Here is a 16,178-nt window from a genome sequence, read left to right as displayed (position 1 = left end):
GAGGCGCCCAGACTGTCCCCCACCCATGCACCCTGACTCTGGAGAAGGTGAGGCCTGAAGGTGGCACGGGGGCTGGGTGGCATCTGGCGATTGGATCTGTAGCCTCAAGGACCACCGGGTTCCACTGACTCATTCCCCAAGACAGGCCCTGAGCCTCTTGACAGCCCCAAGTGGACGGACAGTCACGTGACTGCCCCAGCCACCCCATGCGCCTGGTCAGGCTGAGGCTGAGGGACAGCTTAAGAGATGCTGTGTCTCAGGGTGGCCTGCACCCACTGTCTGCACCCCTCAGCAGGGGGCGGGAAGCCTCTGTGGGGTGACCACAGGTACGGGGGACTACAGGGGGGTCTCCTGTGGGGTGACCACAAGAACAGGGGCCATGGGATGGGGGGGTGTGGGGTCCCCTGTGGAGTGACCACAGGAACAGGGGGCTATGGGGTGGGGGGCGTGGGGTCCCCTGTGGAGTGACCACAGGAACAGGGGGCTATGGGGTGGGGGTGTGGGGTCCCCTGTGGAGTGACCACAGGAACAGGGGCCTATGGGGTGGGGGGGCGTGGGGTCCCCTGTGGAGTGACCACAGGAACAGGGGGCTATGGGGTGGGGGGGCGTGGGGTCCCCTGTGGAGTGACCACAGGAACAGGGGGCTATGGGGTGGGGGTGTGGGGTCCCCTGTGGAGTGACCACAGGAACAGGGGACTATGGGGTGGGGGTGTGGGGTCCCCTGTGGGGTGACCACAGGAATAAGGGGCTATGGGGTGGGGAGCGTGGGGTAGGGGGCACGGGGTCCTCTGTGGAGTGACTACAGGAACAGGGGGCATGTGGTGTGGGGTCCCCTGTGGGGTGACCACAGGAACGGGGAGGGGTCTCCAGCTCCTCAGGCTCTTTCTCTCCTTCAATGAAGACATCAGGCTGGGAGCCCTCTTGGAGTGGGCTCAGGTCCGAGAGAGAATGTGAAGGTCTGGGAGTGGGTGAGAATAAGGTGGGTCCACCCGTCCTGAGCTGTTGGGGTCACCAGCTAGGGAAGCCCTCTCCCTGGGAAGGTCTGACCCTGGCCTGTCTGGGACCCTGAAGCCCCCTCCCCCGTGCTGAATGTTCACACACATCCCCCAGATGGAGATAGGACAGGCTCTGATAAGCCGAGGACTTCCCGGGCTAGATCACAGGACTGGGGTCAGGGGGAGCGGGGGGGGGGGGGGGGGGCTTCCCAGCAGAGCACAGTGGCCTGCTGCCCGGCTCTGGTCCACCTCCGCTGGGGGAACCCCCCCTCCCTCTAAGGCCACAGGCGGGGGGGGGGGGGGGGCCTGGGCTGGCCTCTTCCGAGCTGTTTCCTCCCAGTCTCCTAGCAGAGTTGCTTTAGAAAGTGCACTGGTTTCCTGGGAGCCTGGGAGGGGTAGTCGCAGGAGTCGGACAGGCAGGGGCCAGAGGAGAGTCCCGGCTGGGTGGTGCCTGGGCCTGGCTTGGTCCAAGGCAGGGGAGGGCGGGTGGGCAGCGGGCGCCCGGGGCTGTGATAGCAAGCGGGCAGTGGTGGGGTGCAGGCCTGGCGGTCGGGCGGCTGTGTGGGACGAGGGTCCAGGACAGGTGCTCAGCCTCATACTCCCACCCCCGCTGGCAGAGCTCACACGCGTGAGATGTGTCTTAAGAACAAGCACCAGGGCACGGTCGGCGGGGCTGGGGGGCACTGCCTACAGCTCCTGGTGCCCGTGTGGCTGGCCCGAGGAGGCCTCCCCCACCTCCCCCACAGCACCCGGCTCAGTGCAGGGCCCAGCCCAGGCCCTGACTCAGGACCACCCACCGTGGGGGCCCAGGAAGGTGGCATGTCCCCAATACCCAACCCAGCGGGCTCCCCACCGAGTGTCCCTGAGGACGGGGGGCAGGCGACCAGCCAGGACCAGAGCGGCAGTGAGGGCTGCAGCTCAGTCTTGTTCTGTGCAAGGAGCCTCAGCACCGCAAGCTCCCAGCATCACCCAGCCCCCGTCCCACCCTGTTTCCCCAGAGGCTCAGCCTGGTGCCTCCCTCTCCCCGCTCCAGGGACGACTGAGAGGAGATGCTCCCTGCTCAGGGAACCCTTTCCTGGTGCTGCCCCGTGATCTGGCCCTCACCCCCCCCCTGCCTCCACCAGCACCCCAAATAGTGGCAGCCCTGAGCTGGCCGCCCTGCAGAGCCCCCAGGACAGACAGCCTCGCCCCACCCGTCTCCACATCAGGACACTCTGAGAGCTTTGCCAAAAGCAGATTCTTTAATCATTTCTTTTTCTTTTAAAAAAAAAAAAAGTATTCCTTCAGTATAAAAAATAAATATCTTAAATATGACATTGAATAAATAAAATAATCTGTCAGTATGAAACATTCCCACAGGTACATTCATGGAGGAGAGTCTGTCCCCAGGCCCGGCCCCCCAGGACGAGGAGGAGGGACAGAGAAGGCACTGGCTGGTGAGGGAGGGGGCAGGAGAAGGGGATGTCTCCCCTGGCCAGGTCCCGGCCTCCCACGCAGGGCAGAGCTGGGGAGGACAAGGAGAAGAGACACAGCAGGGTCTGGGGGTTCAGTCCAGAAAGTCTCCCCTCTCGACAAACGGCAAGATGACGGCCCCCTCCTCTGCAAACCCTCCGCTTCTGGGGCCGTGACCTCCACGCAGGTGGCAAAGGTTGCCTCCTGCCCAAAGAGGCTCCAGGGGTAGAGAGGCCATGCAAAGCAGGTGCCAGCCCGCCCGCCTGCTTCCAGAAAGACTACGTGAGAGGGTGGCCCTGTTGCCGGGTGTTGGGGAGGGGGACACTCCTGGGCCACATGGGAAGTCAGTGTCCCCAGGGTGGTGGGCTGCCCTAGGACATCGGCTGGGGCTCCAGTGAGCGTGCCCACGGGGCCACGCCAGTCTTGCAAAGGGGTAGACAGTGGCCCTGGCCCTGCCCAGCCCCCAGCCTGGAGGGGAACGGGGTGGGAGGCTTGCTAAAGTGCTCACTCAGGAGCAAGTGCGTGTGGTCCCCGGCAGGCAGGCAGGCAGGCAGGCAGGCAGGCGGGGTGGAGAGAGGCTGCTGGAGCTGTCCCGGCCCCTCTGCTCCCAGGCCAGGGCGTTTCTCAGCTCTGGCCTCAGCTCAAAGGGAAAGATCGGGTTCCTGGCCTGGGAGCCCAGACATGGGTGGGGGCGCGGGAGGAGGCAGGAGGGACCGCGGCTTCCTGGTCCCCAGCCCAGGGCCTCCCCGTCCTCTGCCCGCCCGCCGAGGTCCAGCCAGGCCCTGCAGCCCTCCGAGGTGTTGGGGCCACCGGAGGAGGCTCTCCGCTGCGCCAGGGCCTGCCAGACGCCAGGCAGAGGACATGGCCTGGACCAGGCAGCCGCAGGCCGCGTGGGCACCAGGAAGGGCCTCACGTGGACCTGGGATGGAGCCCTTTAAGCCCTCGCTCCAGAGGGCACCAGAGAGCAGTCCCGGAGTCCCCAACTTGGGGACCTCCCGGGAATGGGCAGCTGGTGGCCACTGCTCAAACCAGCCAGGACCCGGCACCCCATGGGCCACCCCACCTGCCTTTCCTCTGCTCTGGGCCCATGTGTAACAGCTTGACTCCCTGATCCTCTGGCTCCTGCCAGAAAGGATACAGCAGCTCTCTCTCTGGGGCGGGGCAGAAGTCTGCCAGGAAGCACCAATAAGTTAATATAAATAATAATAAATAGAGGTGCTGGGTCATGGAGGCTCCTGACCTCCAGTTCTGCCCCCCCCATCCCTCAAGCAGACTTTCTGTCCCTTCAAGTACCTTTGTGTGAGCAGTCTCATGGGCCCTCTATGGGCCCCCTAGCTGGCCACCACTCCCACATCTCCGTCCCCCCACCCCCCACCCCGTTCCAGGCCCGTCTCTCTGACCCACCACCACCCCGGCCACGCTGGGCCACAGGGGCCCTCGGGAAGAAGAAGCCACTCTGGCTTCAGGGGCCTCCTTCAGGCATCTCCCTCCGCCTGAGGTCTCTCTAGGAACCTTCGGCCGGAGAGCTCCTTGGCCTAAGCCATCTGTCTGTCTGTCTGTTGCACACCTTCTGAGTCCCCTCTGCTGACTTGCTCTGTGCATACTCACTGGGGCAAGAAGCCCCCAGCCTGCCCGACCCCTCAGGCTGCACGGTGGGCTCCGCCCAGTTGCGTCCACCCCACCCGGGGGCGGGAGGTCAGGGTCCGAGGGGCCGGCCGGCGGCCCCCCCCAAGTGTGTCCGGCGCCGGCTAGAAGGCCCGGGCCAGCACGGCGATGACCTGCCGGTACCTGCCCAGCAGCTGGCAGCCCATCTTCTTCTTCTGGAAGACGTCCCTGCTGGCCGTGTCGGGGCCGTAGGTCACGTCCACGTGGCCCACGTGGTAGCGGCTGCACAGCCGGCAGCGCACGTTACTGAGCAGCCCCCGCAGCGCGCCCGCCGTGGCGTTGAGCTTGGCGTGCAGCCCCGAGGCCTGCGGGTTGAGCAGCGTCTGGTCCCGGGTGATGTTGCCCAGGGCCGCGCCCAGGTAGGCCGCCACGCGGTAGAGCTCCACCAGCCGCTCGCGCTCCGTGCCGTTGGCGTGGAAGGCCGGGAAGTCGGTCACGTTGGGGCCGCACAGCTTGTCCAGGTTGTTGGGGAAGGGCTCGCCCTGCGCCGTGTACTGCGGACAGAGGGGCGGTCCGGTGACCGGGGACGCCGCCGCCCTGCCCGCAGAAGGCACCCTAGGGAGCCCCGTCTTGGTGCAGAGCCGTGGCTTCCTCAGAGAGGTTCTCACCTCCGGCAGGGCACTGCACACTCTCACCGCTTCCGCCTGTGGGTGGGCACCCCTGACACCCACAGCCCCCCCACCCCCCGTGGCCTCTCACTCTCCACCCCCCTCACCTCCGCCCCACGTGGGGACACTCTCGTCCGGCCGGCCCCTCCGGCTACTCACATAGAGTGTGAAGAGGGCGTCCGCACTGCTGTTGAGCTGGGCCAGCTGGTGCCGGACCTGGTTCATGACACCATTGGGACAGGGGTGGCGGGTGACGCAGGTGGCATTGAGGGGCGTGATGGGCAGGGGGCTGCCCGCCCCGGGCCTCCAGTGCAGAATCAGCAGCAGGGGCAGGACTCCTGGGGGCAGGTGGCAAGGATCACTGAGCAGGCTGGGGCCCCACGGCCCCCACGGCCCCCTGGCCCCTCCCAGCTCCCACTCTGCATGAGGGTCTCAGGGAAGACACCCCAACCTCAGCCCACGGTGCTCCAGGCTCAAAACCCTCACTTGGCGCTGCAGTCCCCTCACCCCACTCCCGGACGGGACCACCGCAGAGGCCCTGCCCCTTGGCCCTCGGGAGTGTGACCCACAGCGCCCCGTCCATCACAGCTCAGAGCTATGGTCCCCCCGGCACCCCCTCCATGGGCTGGGTGTGAGCCTGTGGCCCCCAGGCTCAGAAGGGCCAGGAAACGGTGCGGCCGGCCCACAGCGAGCGAGCGAGCGAGCAAGCGGGAAAGGGAAAAGGTCGCAGCGGCCAGGCGGCCAGGTGGGCGGGGAGGGGGAAGTGAAAGGTGAGCAGACGCCCAGGGAGCAGGCCTGTCGGGGCCTGTCCCTCCCCACACAGCTCTCTCCCGGGCAGAGGGGCCGGGGCCGGGGCTGAGGCAGGGGCAAGCCCTCACCCCGGGCGTCCGCGGGACTCCGGCTGCACCCCCAGGCCCTGCTCACCTCACACAGGGCGGCCGGAGCACCTGCCGGAGCCGCCAAGCAAGGGAGCGAGCACAGGAGGAAGAGAAAGCGAGAGGGGAGGAGGGACCGCGGGCCGCCGGCCCAGAGAGTGGAGCGGGAGGCGGGCGGGAGGCGGGCGGGAGCGCCCTGCCCGCTCACCCTGCGCTCTGCCCGCGTGTCCGCGGTGCCGCCTGCCCGCAGCGTTACCTGCCGCCGGGACCTTCATTCTGGGCTCGCGGGGCACGGGGCTCCTCAGAGGCCGGCGGGTTTCAGAGGCTCATGCTCCAGCGGGACTTTGCCTGATTTATATACCGGAGCCTGTGTTGTAAGAGAGACTATATTTAGCAGGATCCCCGTCCAGGAAGTTGTTTGAGGTGCATCATAGGAAATTATGAATGAGAAGAAAGTGAGAGTGTGGGGGGGGGCCGGCCGGGAGGGGGGCAGCTGCTCTCCCTCTTCTAAGAATCTGATTGATAAAATTATAATGAACGGTCCTCTCAAAGCTCCCTGTGGTTTCCTGCGTGCCTGGCAGTGTCTGAGGATGGGGCCGGAGGGGGTCCCCCAGGTGACTCACCGGGGTCCCTGGCCGTGGGTGCCCAGACGGCCTGACTCACCTGGGCCTGGGGAGGTGGCCTGAATCGGGCAGGTGGGCAGAGGCGGGGGTCCGAGGGGAGTGGGACAGGCAGGTGGCCTGAGCAAGGAGGCACTCCAGGAAGAGGGGCCGGAGCCGCTGTGGACTTTAGCCGGTGTGGAAGCGGAACTGAACCGGGCTCTGGAAGCCACCTTGGGGCTGTCTGCCCACTGCAGGGGGACAGGGCCGCCCGGGTCCGGGGCATCTGAGAGGCTGCGGCGGGCGTGTGTCCTGGGGACGGCCCGAGGCCCTTCTGGGAAGATGTGTGTCTGAGCCCCACATTTCTGCTCTGAGTGGGGCTTCTGCAGTGGAGGCTGCTGGGCCCCAGGTGTGGCCCTTGGGTGCTGAGGACGCCCGCCCCAGACTGCCCTGGAGGCCCTGAGGTCAAAGAGGGGTGGTGGCCTTCAAGACTAGCAGTCAGGAGCCTGGCAGACTGGCAGATGGGGGGCTCCTCCCAGAGGAGACTGGATGGGGGGATGCAGGCCAGAGGCCACACCCACCACATGTGGCCCTACTGTCACCTGTCCTTGCTGTCTCCTCCCTCGGGAAGCCCATGGCAGCCCTTCCTCTCCCCAGAGGAAACAGGGAAGAGGAGTGTCCGTCTGTCCTGCCCCCACCCCCTTCCGCCCCATCCTCCTGTGTCACTCCGCGCAATCAGGGCTTGGGACGAGCGTGGGCACCCTACCCAGACTAGCTGCTCTACCCCCTCTAGCCCCTACTTGGGGGGCTAGGACAGACGGGCACCTGTCTCCTACACCTCCAGTTTGATCCCATGGACGCCCCCCCCCCCCCCCCGTCTCTTCTCCTCCCAGGCCTTCCCCCAGCCACTCCCCCCTCCAGCACCCCACCCTGAGCTGGGTCTGGGGGACCCTCCTGGCCCTGGGGCCCAACTCCACCCAGACTTCCTCCTTGAAACCCAAACCCACTTGACCAGGGGCCCCGCTTCTCTTGGGGGCCACTGCCCTGTGCCAGGGGCTTCCCCGGCCCAGCCCCGCCTGGGCTCCGGACCCCACATGGGCCAGAACCCTCAGCCCCGCCCCCAGGAAGCAGGAAAGGGAGACACTGACCCTGCAGCCTGAGCTTCCCCCAGGGTACCTGGCCTCGGCTGCGTCCCCCCATGCTCCACGCCCCTCTGCACCCCGGCCTCCCCGGCCTGTCCATGTCCGGCTCCACCTGCCGGGTGCGGGCAGCACAGGCCTGGCCCTCCGGACGCGGCCTGGGCACTGGCAGCTGGGCTGGCCTGCGCCGGCCTGCGCTCCCTCCCGCTGCTCGGGGCCTCCTCCCTTTCTGGCGGCCTGCTCCCGGGGCTGTGACCCCGGCCCCACCCTGGAGGGCAGCCCAGCCGCGCTGACCTCATCTGCTCCTGCTGGGAACAGGCAGCCTGGGGGGACAGAAGGGGCATGTGAGGTGCCCCCACGCCTCACTGTTCTCTCCTCCTCACTCTGGCTGGCCCAGCATCTACTGCCCCACTGACACTTCAAGTGTCACAGGTGGGAAAACTGAGGCAGGGAGGAGGAGGGGGCACAGGAGGCCGCAGCACCCCTCTCTGGGATGAGGGAGCCTCCCCAGCCCTGCCGTCTCTGCCCCAGGGGGTCTGGTCAGACCCTGCAGCCCCCAGGGGCCTGGATGGGCTTGTGAAGCAGTGTCTCAGCAGCCCTGGGCTGGCGCTGCCATGTGCCCTGCAACTGCCCCCAGAGTCTCCAGGCCCCCGTGGACAGAAGAGCTGCTCCAACTGTCTGACTGAAACGAGCAGAGAGGGCTGGAGAGACACCTCACTGGGTAGGGAGCCGGCACTGCCACATGCTGGACCCGGGCTGGGGCCCTGGCACCATAAGCCCGGTGCCATGGCGCTGGAGGAAGCTCTGGTGGGTCTCTCTCTGAACAGAAAACGTGCCCCAGAGAAGTGAAGTCACACACGTGTGCGCGGTTCCACCCAGAAGCTGAAACAAGCAGCTGCATCTTTTAAAACTGATGGCACCTGGGCAACGAGCGTGTGGTGGGGGCTCTGGCCTCAGCACCCCCCAAAAGGGACATGTCCCCATTCTACAGAGAAGGACGCTGGTACCGCCAGGACAGGGGCAGCTGCGCAGGAGGACACCTCCTCGTGAGGGGGGTGGAGGCAGGGCCGCCCATCCTGCGGGCCCAGGGAAGGCCAGACGGGGGGCGTTAGGGGGGGCAGCCCCCACCCCCCGACCAAGTGAGCACAGTGGCTGACCCTCCGGCCGCCCCCAGCAGCTGATTCACTCCCAGGCCCATCTGAAAGGAAGGAGACTGGGCTCTCCTCAGAGGGGCTTGAATCACCAGACACCCCCCACCGAGCCCCACGGGGGGGGGGGGGGGGACAGGGGGGCTGCGGGGGCCCCTGCCTGCCAGCCTCTTCCTGGCCCCAGGCACCGGGCACAGGGCAGCGTGGCCCGACGAACGGGTGGCAGCCGGCGAGGTCCCCGCGGTCAGGCCTCCTGTGTGGGCAGCGTGGAGCTTACTCACCAGGTAAGCAGCTGAGGACGGGGAATTCCCCTCCAGCCGTGACCCAGAAACACAGCCCGCCCCTCCCGCTCCCCACACCCCGCTGCCCGTTCCCCAGACCTCGCTCTCTGGACCCCGGCCAGCCCTGGTCTGGCCTCTCCGGCGGGGCAGAAGCAACCCCTCCCCGGCGACTGAGAAGCGAGGGTCCCCGTCTCCACCCCACAGCAGCGCAAGACCCCACTGCCTGCAGCCCGTGGCTTGGCCCCACCCCACTGGGACTCCATGAAGCTGTGAGCCTCAGTTTTCCATCTGGGATGGGGGTGCCCCCTGCCAAGAGACCCCCTAAGAGAAAAGCCACCAGCCCCCTCAGCCCAGAGCTTGGTGTGACTCTGGGGTCTTGAACCCAGCCCAGGCCACAGGGCCTCCTCCTCAGCCAAGAAGCCCTCCAGGGTCTGTCTGCTCAGTACAGAGCAAAAGCCAGTGACATGGTCCCCAGGGAGGTGTCCCAGTACGGGGGTGGGGCTGGGGGGCTCTGCTGTTGTGTCTCTTCTCTCTGTCTCTCCCTGTCTCTGTCTCTCTCTATGAATGTGGTCCCTGTGTGCACAAGGCCGCAGGTCGGGGCCTGGAGACAGGCTGTTCCCTGGCCAGGATGGGCACCTCCAGCCAAGTGCCACCAGGTCACCCTGACTTTCAGTCGCACCCCCCCCCCTGAACTCCCGTGACAGCCTGTCCGACAGGCAGAGCTCTCCCCGTGGGTGCCTTCCTGGGCGCCCTCAAGCAATGGCGCCTCAGAGAACACCACCACCTCCTCCAGGCGCCCTCAAGCAACGGCGCCTCAGAGAACACCACCACCTCCTCCAGGCGCCCACCCTGGTACATCCTTTCTTCTCCCCCCCCTTTCTTTCTTTTTTTAAATTTCTTTTTTTCTTTTTTTTTAAAATATTTATTTATTCCCTTTTGGTGCCCTTGTTGTTTTATGGTTGTAGTTATTGTTGTTGTTATTTATGTCGTCGTTGTTGGCTAGGACAAAGAGAAATGGAGAGAGGAGGGGAAGACAGAGGGGGAGAGAAAGACAGACACCTGCAGACCTGTTTCACCGCCTGTGAAGCGACTCCCCTGCAGGTGGGGAGCCGGGGGCTCGAACCGGGATCCTCACGCCGGTCCCTGTGCTTTGCGCCACCTGCGCTTAGCCCCCCACCACCACCTTCTTTCTTTACTCCTCCCTCTCTATCACTTCTTTTCTGGCCAGATGCAGACTTCTGTGCCAGGCCTGTGCTCTTCTGCTGTGCCACCCCCCGGACACCACGCCGGCCCGGAGCGGCTCCCCACAGGACTGGGGTCCCTTCAGAGGGTCAGTCGGAACTTGGCAAAGAAAGTCCTTGACCCTCCATGTCAGCACGCCCTCATGTGCATGAAATCACACTTGGGTCACAGTCAAAGAGCTGGGTATCGGCGACGACAGCCAGGACAGCCAGGGAGGGGCTGGGCGCCAATGCCCAGGTCCCCACACTGGGACAGGAGGGGCAGCCAGGGTGAGGGTGAGGCTGAGGGTGAGGGCAGGGACGGGGCCCTCCCCAGGGCTCCCACTTCCTGGCCAGACCTCAGGAGGCGCCTCAGGGTGCCTGCCTGCAGGACCCCCACGTGTGTCTGGGTGCTGGGCGGTGGGAGGGGCAGGTCCGGCCCCTGGGGCCATGCTATAGGTGTGACGGTGTGTGACTTCCCAGGGTGGTTCTGGCTCAGGGCTGCCCCGAGGTGTCAGGTTCAGGCCCCCCACAAGCCAGAGCTCTGTTCTGATTACAAAAAAATAATTAAAAAAAAAAAAAAGCAAGAAAGAAAAAAGAAAAAATGGGGGCCAAGTGGTGGCACGGCTGGCTGAGCGCACATGTTCCAATGCACAAGGATCCAGGTTCGAGCCCCCAGTCTCCAGCTGCAGGGGGAAAGCTTTGCAAGTGGTGAAGCAGTGCTGCAGGTGTCTCTCTGTCTCTCTATCACCCCATTTCCCTCTTGATTTCTGGCTGTCTCTATCCAATAATAAAGAAAGAAAAAAATATCTATTGCACCAAAGTAAAAGACTCTGGGGTAGGTGGGTGGGTGGGGAGAATACAGGTCCAAGAAGGATGACAGAGGACCGAGTGGGGGTTGTATTGTTATATGGAAAACTGGGAAATGTTATGCATGTAAAGACTATTGTATTTTCTGTTGAATGTAAAACATTAATTCCACAATAAAGAAATTAAATAATAATAATAATAAAGAAAGAGAAAAATATTAAAAAGAAAGGGAGAAAGATAGAGGGAGGGGGAGGGAGAAAGAGAGAGGGAGAGAGAGGGAGAGGGAGAGGGAGAGAGATGGTGCCTTCAGGGGGCCGGGCAGTGGCGCACCTGGCTGAGTGTACATGGTACTATGCACAAGGACCCAGGTTCAAACCCCACTCCCTACCCGCAGTGGTGAAGCAGGGCTGCAGGTGTCTCTCTGTCTCTCTCCCTCTCTATCACCCCTTCCCTCTAGATTTCTGGCTGTCTCTATCCAATAAATAAGTAAAGATAATTCAGGAGTCAGTAGTAGTGCAGCGGGTTAAGTGCACATGGCACAAAGTGCAAGGATCCCAGTTGAGCCCCCGGCTCCCCACCTGCAGGGGAGTCACTTCACAGGCGGTGAAGCAGGTCTGCAGGTGTCTGTCTTTCTCTCCCCCTCTCTGTCTTCCCCTCCTCTCTCCATTTCTCTCTGTCCTATCCAACAACAACGACATCAATATTAACAATAACTAGAACAACAATAAAAAACAACAAGGGCAACAAAAAGGGAAAATAAATATTAAAAATAAAAAATAAAGATAATTCCCAAAAAAAATTTTTTAATGAACGGGGAGGCGTGAGCCTGCGTGTGTGCTGTGTGTTCTGCGCACGTGTGCCCGGTGTGTGCCATGTGCCCACTTTGCTGCGTGCTTGTGTGTGTGTGTGCGTGCCCGGGCATGCATGCACCTGTGTCTTCCTGCAGCACGCGTGTGCCTGCGTGTCGTGTGTGCGTGCGTGTGCCTGGGCATGCATGCACCTGTGTCTGCGTGCAGCACGTGTGTGCCTGCGTGTCATGTGTGTGGGGCATGCATGTGCGGTGGCCCCGTGTGTCGTGTCCGAGTGTCATGTGCGTGTGTGTACGTGTGCCCGGGCATGCATGCACCTGTGTCTGCACGTGTGTGCCGGCATGTAATGTGTGTGCGTGCGTGTGCCTGGGCATGCATGCACCTGTGTCTGCGTGCAGCACGTGTGTGCCTGCGTGTCATGTGCGTGGGGCGTGCGTGTGCGTGTGCGGTGGCCCCGCGTGTCGTGTCCGAGGCCCCCGCCCGCCCAGCGGGCTTCCTCCACCCGGCCCGCGGCCACCCTGACTCTGGCAGCGACAGAGCTGAAGCCAGAGCAGACCTGACAGCCCCCCGCCCCCACCAGCCCCCGGAGGCCAGGAGGATGCGGGCGAGTGCGTGAGCCGCAGCGGGGCCGCCCCGCAGCCCGGGCAGGGCCCCCTCGGACCCTGGGCCAGCCAGCCCGCCTGTCACTCCCTGTCCCCCAAAGCGGACTGTGCCCAGGGAGGCCTGCGGGGCACCCGGTCTCCCCGAGCGGGGGGGGGGGGTCCTCGGGATGAGCCCCCGGCTCTCAGCCGCGACGCAGCCCTGCCCGATGTCCTGCCCCACCCCTCCCTGCAGGTGGGCGCCCCAGGGCCGGGGTCCCTCGCCCCCGAGAGGGCGGGGCTTGTAGCTGAGTGACGGGCCCCCCGCCCAGAGCCCACACCCCCAAGCGGAGGGGGCGGCAGTGGAGGAGGGGCGTCTGCGGCCGCGGGTTTGCTCTGCGCGGAGCCGGTTCCAGGGGCACAGCGGCGGGCGGGCCACCCCCGGAGGGGGCAGGACGGGGCGGGACGGGGCGGGGCGGGGCCGCACAGAGCCGCGGGGGCCACGGAGCTCGGCGCGCGGACTGCAGCGCCCACCACTGGCCGGCAAGGCCTCCGCCGGCCCGGACCGAGGAAGTGGGCGGAGCCGCTTAGTGGGCGGGGCCTATGCCCCGTGGTGGGCGGGGCCTGTGGAGGCGTTGCTTTGGTGGTGGGCGGGGCCAGTCTTGGGTGGGTGGGCGGGGCCGGTGGTGGGTGGGGCCCCGGGATGGGCGTGCTCAGGTGGGCGGGGCCGGAACTGGAGGTGGGAGGGGCTCTCGGGTGGGCGTGGTCTCGGCGCCGTCCTGCCCTCCTGGGGCAGCGGGGAGGGGAGCGCCGTGAACTGTGGCCACCAGGGGGCGCCAGGTGGACGTGGTGGGCTTGCGACTACCGCGGGCTGGACTAGGGGGCAGGGAGCTGACCCGCAGCCCTCTCAGAAGCCTCCCCTGCCCCTGGCACCCACGCCCACCCTGCAGCAAGGGCTGCCAACCGTCTCAGCAGAGTTGCCCAGCCGCCCCCCCGCCCCCGGGCACGGGCATGAGATGGGTCCCCACCTCGTGAAACAGCCCTCCCACCAGCGAAGCACCAGGGCCAGACTAGGGGCCCCTCACGCAGTGGCTCTGACCGAGCCGGGGAGACCACAGCACAGCACCACCGTCCCCGGACCTCCCCGGTGCCGACCATGGTGCTCCCATGTGGTGCCAGGGCTCAAACCCCGGGCCTCAGCACAGTTGGGCACAGTCGTACCTGATGAACTGTCCCCGGCCCCCGCTGCGTCCTTCCTCTGTCCTCAAGCCCCGACCTGGTGCGTCCCCCTCAGGCCGGACCGACTGACGGAGGGAGTGAGGTGGGTGGGTGGGTCAAGGCCAGAATGGTGGAGGCCCACCCTGGGCTCACTGCCTTCTGCAGGACCCCCGCCCCTCCCCTCAGCTGTGGCAGGCAGGGCCGGTGCCGGGACCCTCGCGGTCTCGGAGGGTCAGGACCTTCTGCACGTGTGGTTCCCCCCAGCCCCCCGTCTAGGGGTCAAGTCCCCTGGCCCCCAGCACTGAGCCCTCCACCACCTGGGAGAAGGGGGCCTGGCCCTCCCCGATCCAGGAGCCGAGACCCCAGGGCAGCGGCCGTCCTGGTGGGGCCCTGCAGCCCGCAGGCAGGGAAGCCCTCCCTCCCTCCCTGGCCTGAGTCCTCTGCCCTCCCTGGTGTGCCCCATGACGCCACACCTGACCCGCCCCGTCACGTCTCCAGGCAGGGCCGGGGTATGGCCTGGGACTCAGTGGGAGAAACTGAGGCAGGCCGAAAGCCCTTGGGCCTCCAGGTCCCCCGGAGCCCACCCTGGAGGGCGTGGTGAGTGCTGACCCCCGCCCTGGCCGTGGGCACACTTACTGTGGAGCCAGCCGTGTGGTGGCCGGGCCCGTCCTGACCCTCCGTGTTGCCTGCTGGGCCAGGGCCTCTGCCCGCTGCCGCTGGTCTTCTCTGGGCTGCTCACCCCGCCCCCGACTTCCCTCGGGGACTGGGTGGCTGGAGGCTCCCCCCACTTCCACCCCACCCCCCAGAGCCGGGAGCCCAGGTGCCGGGCAGAGGCGGGCGGGGGGTCCCCGTGCCCTGACTCACAGCTGCCAGGGCCGCGCCCAGCCCGGGGTGACCCAGGCCAGCATAAGGCGATGACTGGGCAGCCCTCCACATGACCGCGGCTCGCCGTGGGGCTTTGACTCAAACCGGGAGCCGTGTGCAGGCCGAGCCCCCAGCCCCCGCCAGCAGCCTGGCTGCCTCGGGCACCCACCTGCCGCTGCGCTGCGCCCGTCCCACCCTCTCCCTCCCGGGGAGACCTTCGCCCCTCCCCGAGGCCAAGGCAGCCTCCCCACTCCAGGCCGGCGTGGACTGTGAACCTTCCTCCAGCGGGGAGGCCGAGCCGTGGGCATCCTGGGCCGGGCGGGCCGGAGGCGGGAGGAGAGAGCGGGGACAGCTGTGACGGCAAAGGGCCACCGTTTATGTGCTCCAGAATGCAGACGTTGGGGGGGGGACCAAGGCTCCACAGAGCCCCCGTCAACTCACAGCTTGTACACTAGGGGCTGAGGCTCCTGAAAAGGAGATATATACATAATCACTAAAATAAAACAACGAAATGAAGTGGCCAGGCGGTAGTGCATCTGGTCAAGCACCCGTGGTGACATGCAAGGACTTGGGTTCGAGCCCCTGGCCCTCAGCTCAGGACAGAAACTTCACAATCAGCAGAGAAATGCTGCAGACATCTCACTTTCTCCCTTTCAATTAAAAACTAACAAATAGGGAGTCGGGCTGTAGCGCAGCGGGTTAAGCACAGGTGGCGCCAAGCTCAAGGATGGGCATAAGGATCCCGGTTTGAACCCCGGCTCCCCACCTGCAGGGGAGTCGCTTCACAGGCGGTGAAGCAGGTCTGCAGGTGTCTGTCTTTCTCTCCCCCTCTCTGTCTTCCCCTCCTCTCTCCATTTCTCTCTGTCCTATCCAACAACAACAACAATAATAACTTCAACAATAAAACAACAAGGGCAACAAAAGGGAAAAAATAAATAAAATAAATATTAAAAATTAAAAATAAATAAATAAATAAAAACTAACAAATAGGGGGTCGGGCGGTGGCGCAGCGGGTTAAGCGCAGGTGGCCCAAAGCCCAAGGACCGGCAGAAGGATCCCGGTTCGAGCCCCCGGCTCCCCACCTGCAGGGGAGTCGCTTCACAGGCGGTGAAGCAGGTCTGCAGGTGTCTGTCTTTCTCTCCTCCTCTCTGTCTTCCCCTCCTCTCTCCATTTCTCTCTGTCCTATCCAACAATGACATCAGTAACAACAATAACTACAACAACAATAAAAAACACCAACAAGGGCAACAAAAAGGAAAATAAATAAATATTTTTTTAAAAAACTAATGAATAAAGATAAAACTAAACAGAATGAAAACCGGCCAGGCCCAAGTGAGCCCCCAGCAGGAGCTATGCCCTCTCCCCCCAGAGTCCCTGCCGTCTCTGGGTGCTTCAGCCCCTCACAGGTGCGGTGATGGCCTCCCTCCCGCAGCCGCGGGCTGTGGGGACTGACTGACCACTCACTGGCACCAGGGTGCTGAGGTAGCCGGCTGCTGCCAGAGTCCTTGCCCACCGAGGTCGCACAGAGCTCATGGATGCCACCGCACAGCAGCGGGGTGACAGAAAGGAATCCCCTGCAGCGGGGGTCACGGAAGTGGCCTGTGACTTGGGGGTCAGCGTGGCTGTGGGTGTGTGAGGCGGATGGAAGGTTCCAGCCCAGAGGCCGCTTGGTGGGGGAGTGGGCGAAGGGGCCGGGTTTGGTTTCTGAGACTCCGTCCTTCCCAGGCTGGCTTCCAGGTCAGGAGGGGTCAGTGGCCCAGCGGTCAGTGGAGGCGGCGCCGTCCTGAAGCCGGGCTCACACAGTCCCCTCACCTGGGGCGAGGCCTGTCCCTTGTCACACAGGAGGCTGAGGGAGGGGCAGAGGCTGGGGGCTCTGCAGCTGTAGCCACAGCAGGACATGGGGAGGTGACACCAGGT

General features: G+C 64.8%; 1 protein-coding gene across 1 annotated transcript; it reads right to left on the bottom strand.

Annotated features, from left to right (window-relative positions):
* Window positions 1-2,204: 2,204 nt before the first annotated feature.
* On the bottom strand, window positions 2,205-7,490 carry LIF (LIF interleukin 6 family cytokine). The gene is made up of 4 exons (XM_007529266.2): window positions 7,343-7,490; window positions 5,852-5,962; window positions 4,880-5,058; window positions 2,205-4,606 (listed from the first exon to the last, which is right to left on the bottom strand). The coding sequence occupies exons 2-4, from the start codon at window positions 5,868-5,870 to the stop codon at window positions 4,196-4,198; spliced, it is 609 nt and encodes a 202-aa protein (XP_007529328.1). The 5' UTR covers window positions 5,871-5,962; window positions 7,343-7,490; the 3' UTR covers window positions 2,205-4,195.
* Window positions 7,491-16,178: the final 8,688 nt, after the last annotated feature.

This window comes from Erinaceus europaeus, chromosome 6, assembly GCF_950295315.1.
Source record: "Erinaceus europaeus chromosome 6, mEriEur2.1, whole genome shotgun sequence".
NCBI lineage: Eukaryota > Metazoa > Chordata > Mammalia > Eulipotyphla > Erinaceidae > Erinaceus > Erinaceus europaeus.
This window is presented reverse-complemented; position numbering and strand designations above follow the sequence as displayed.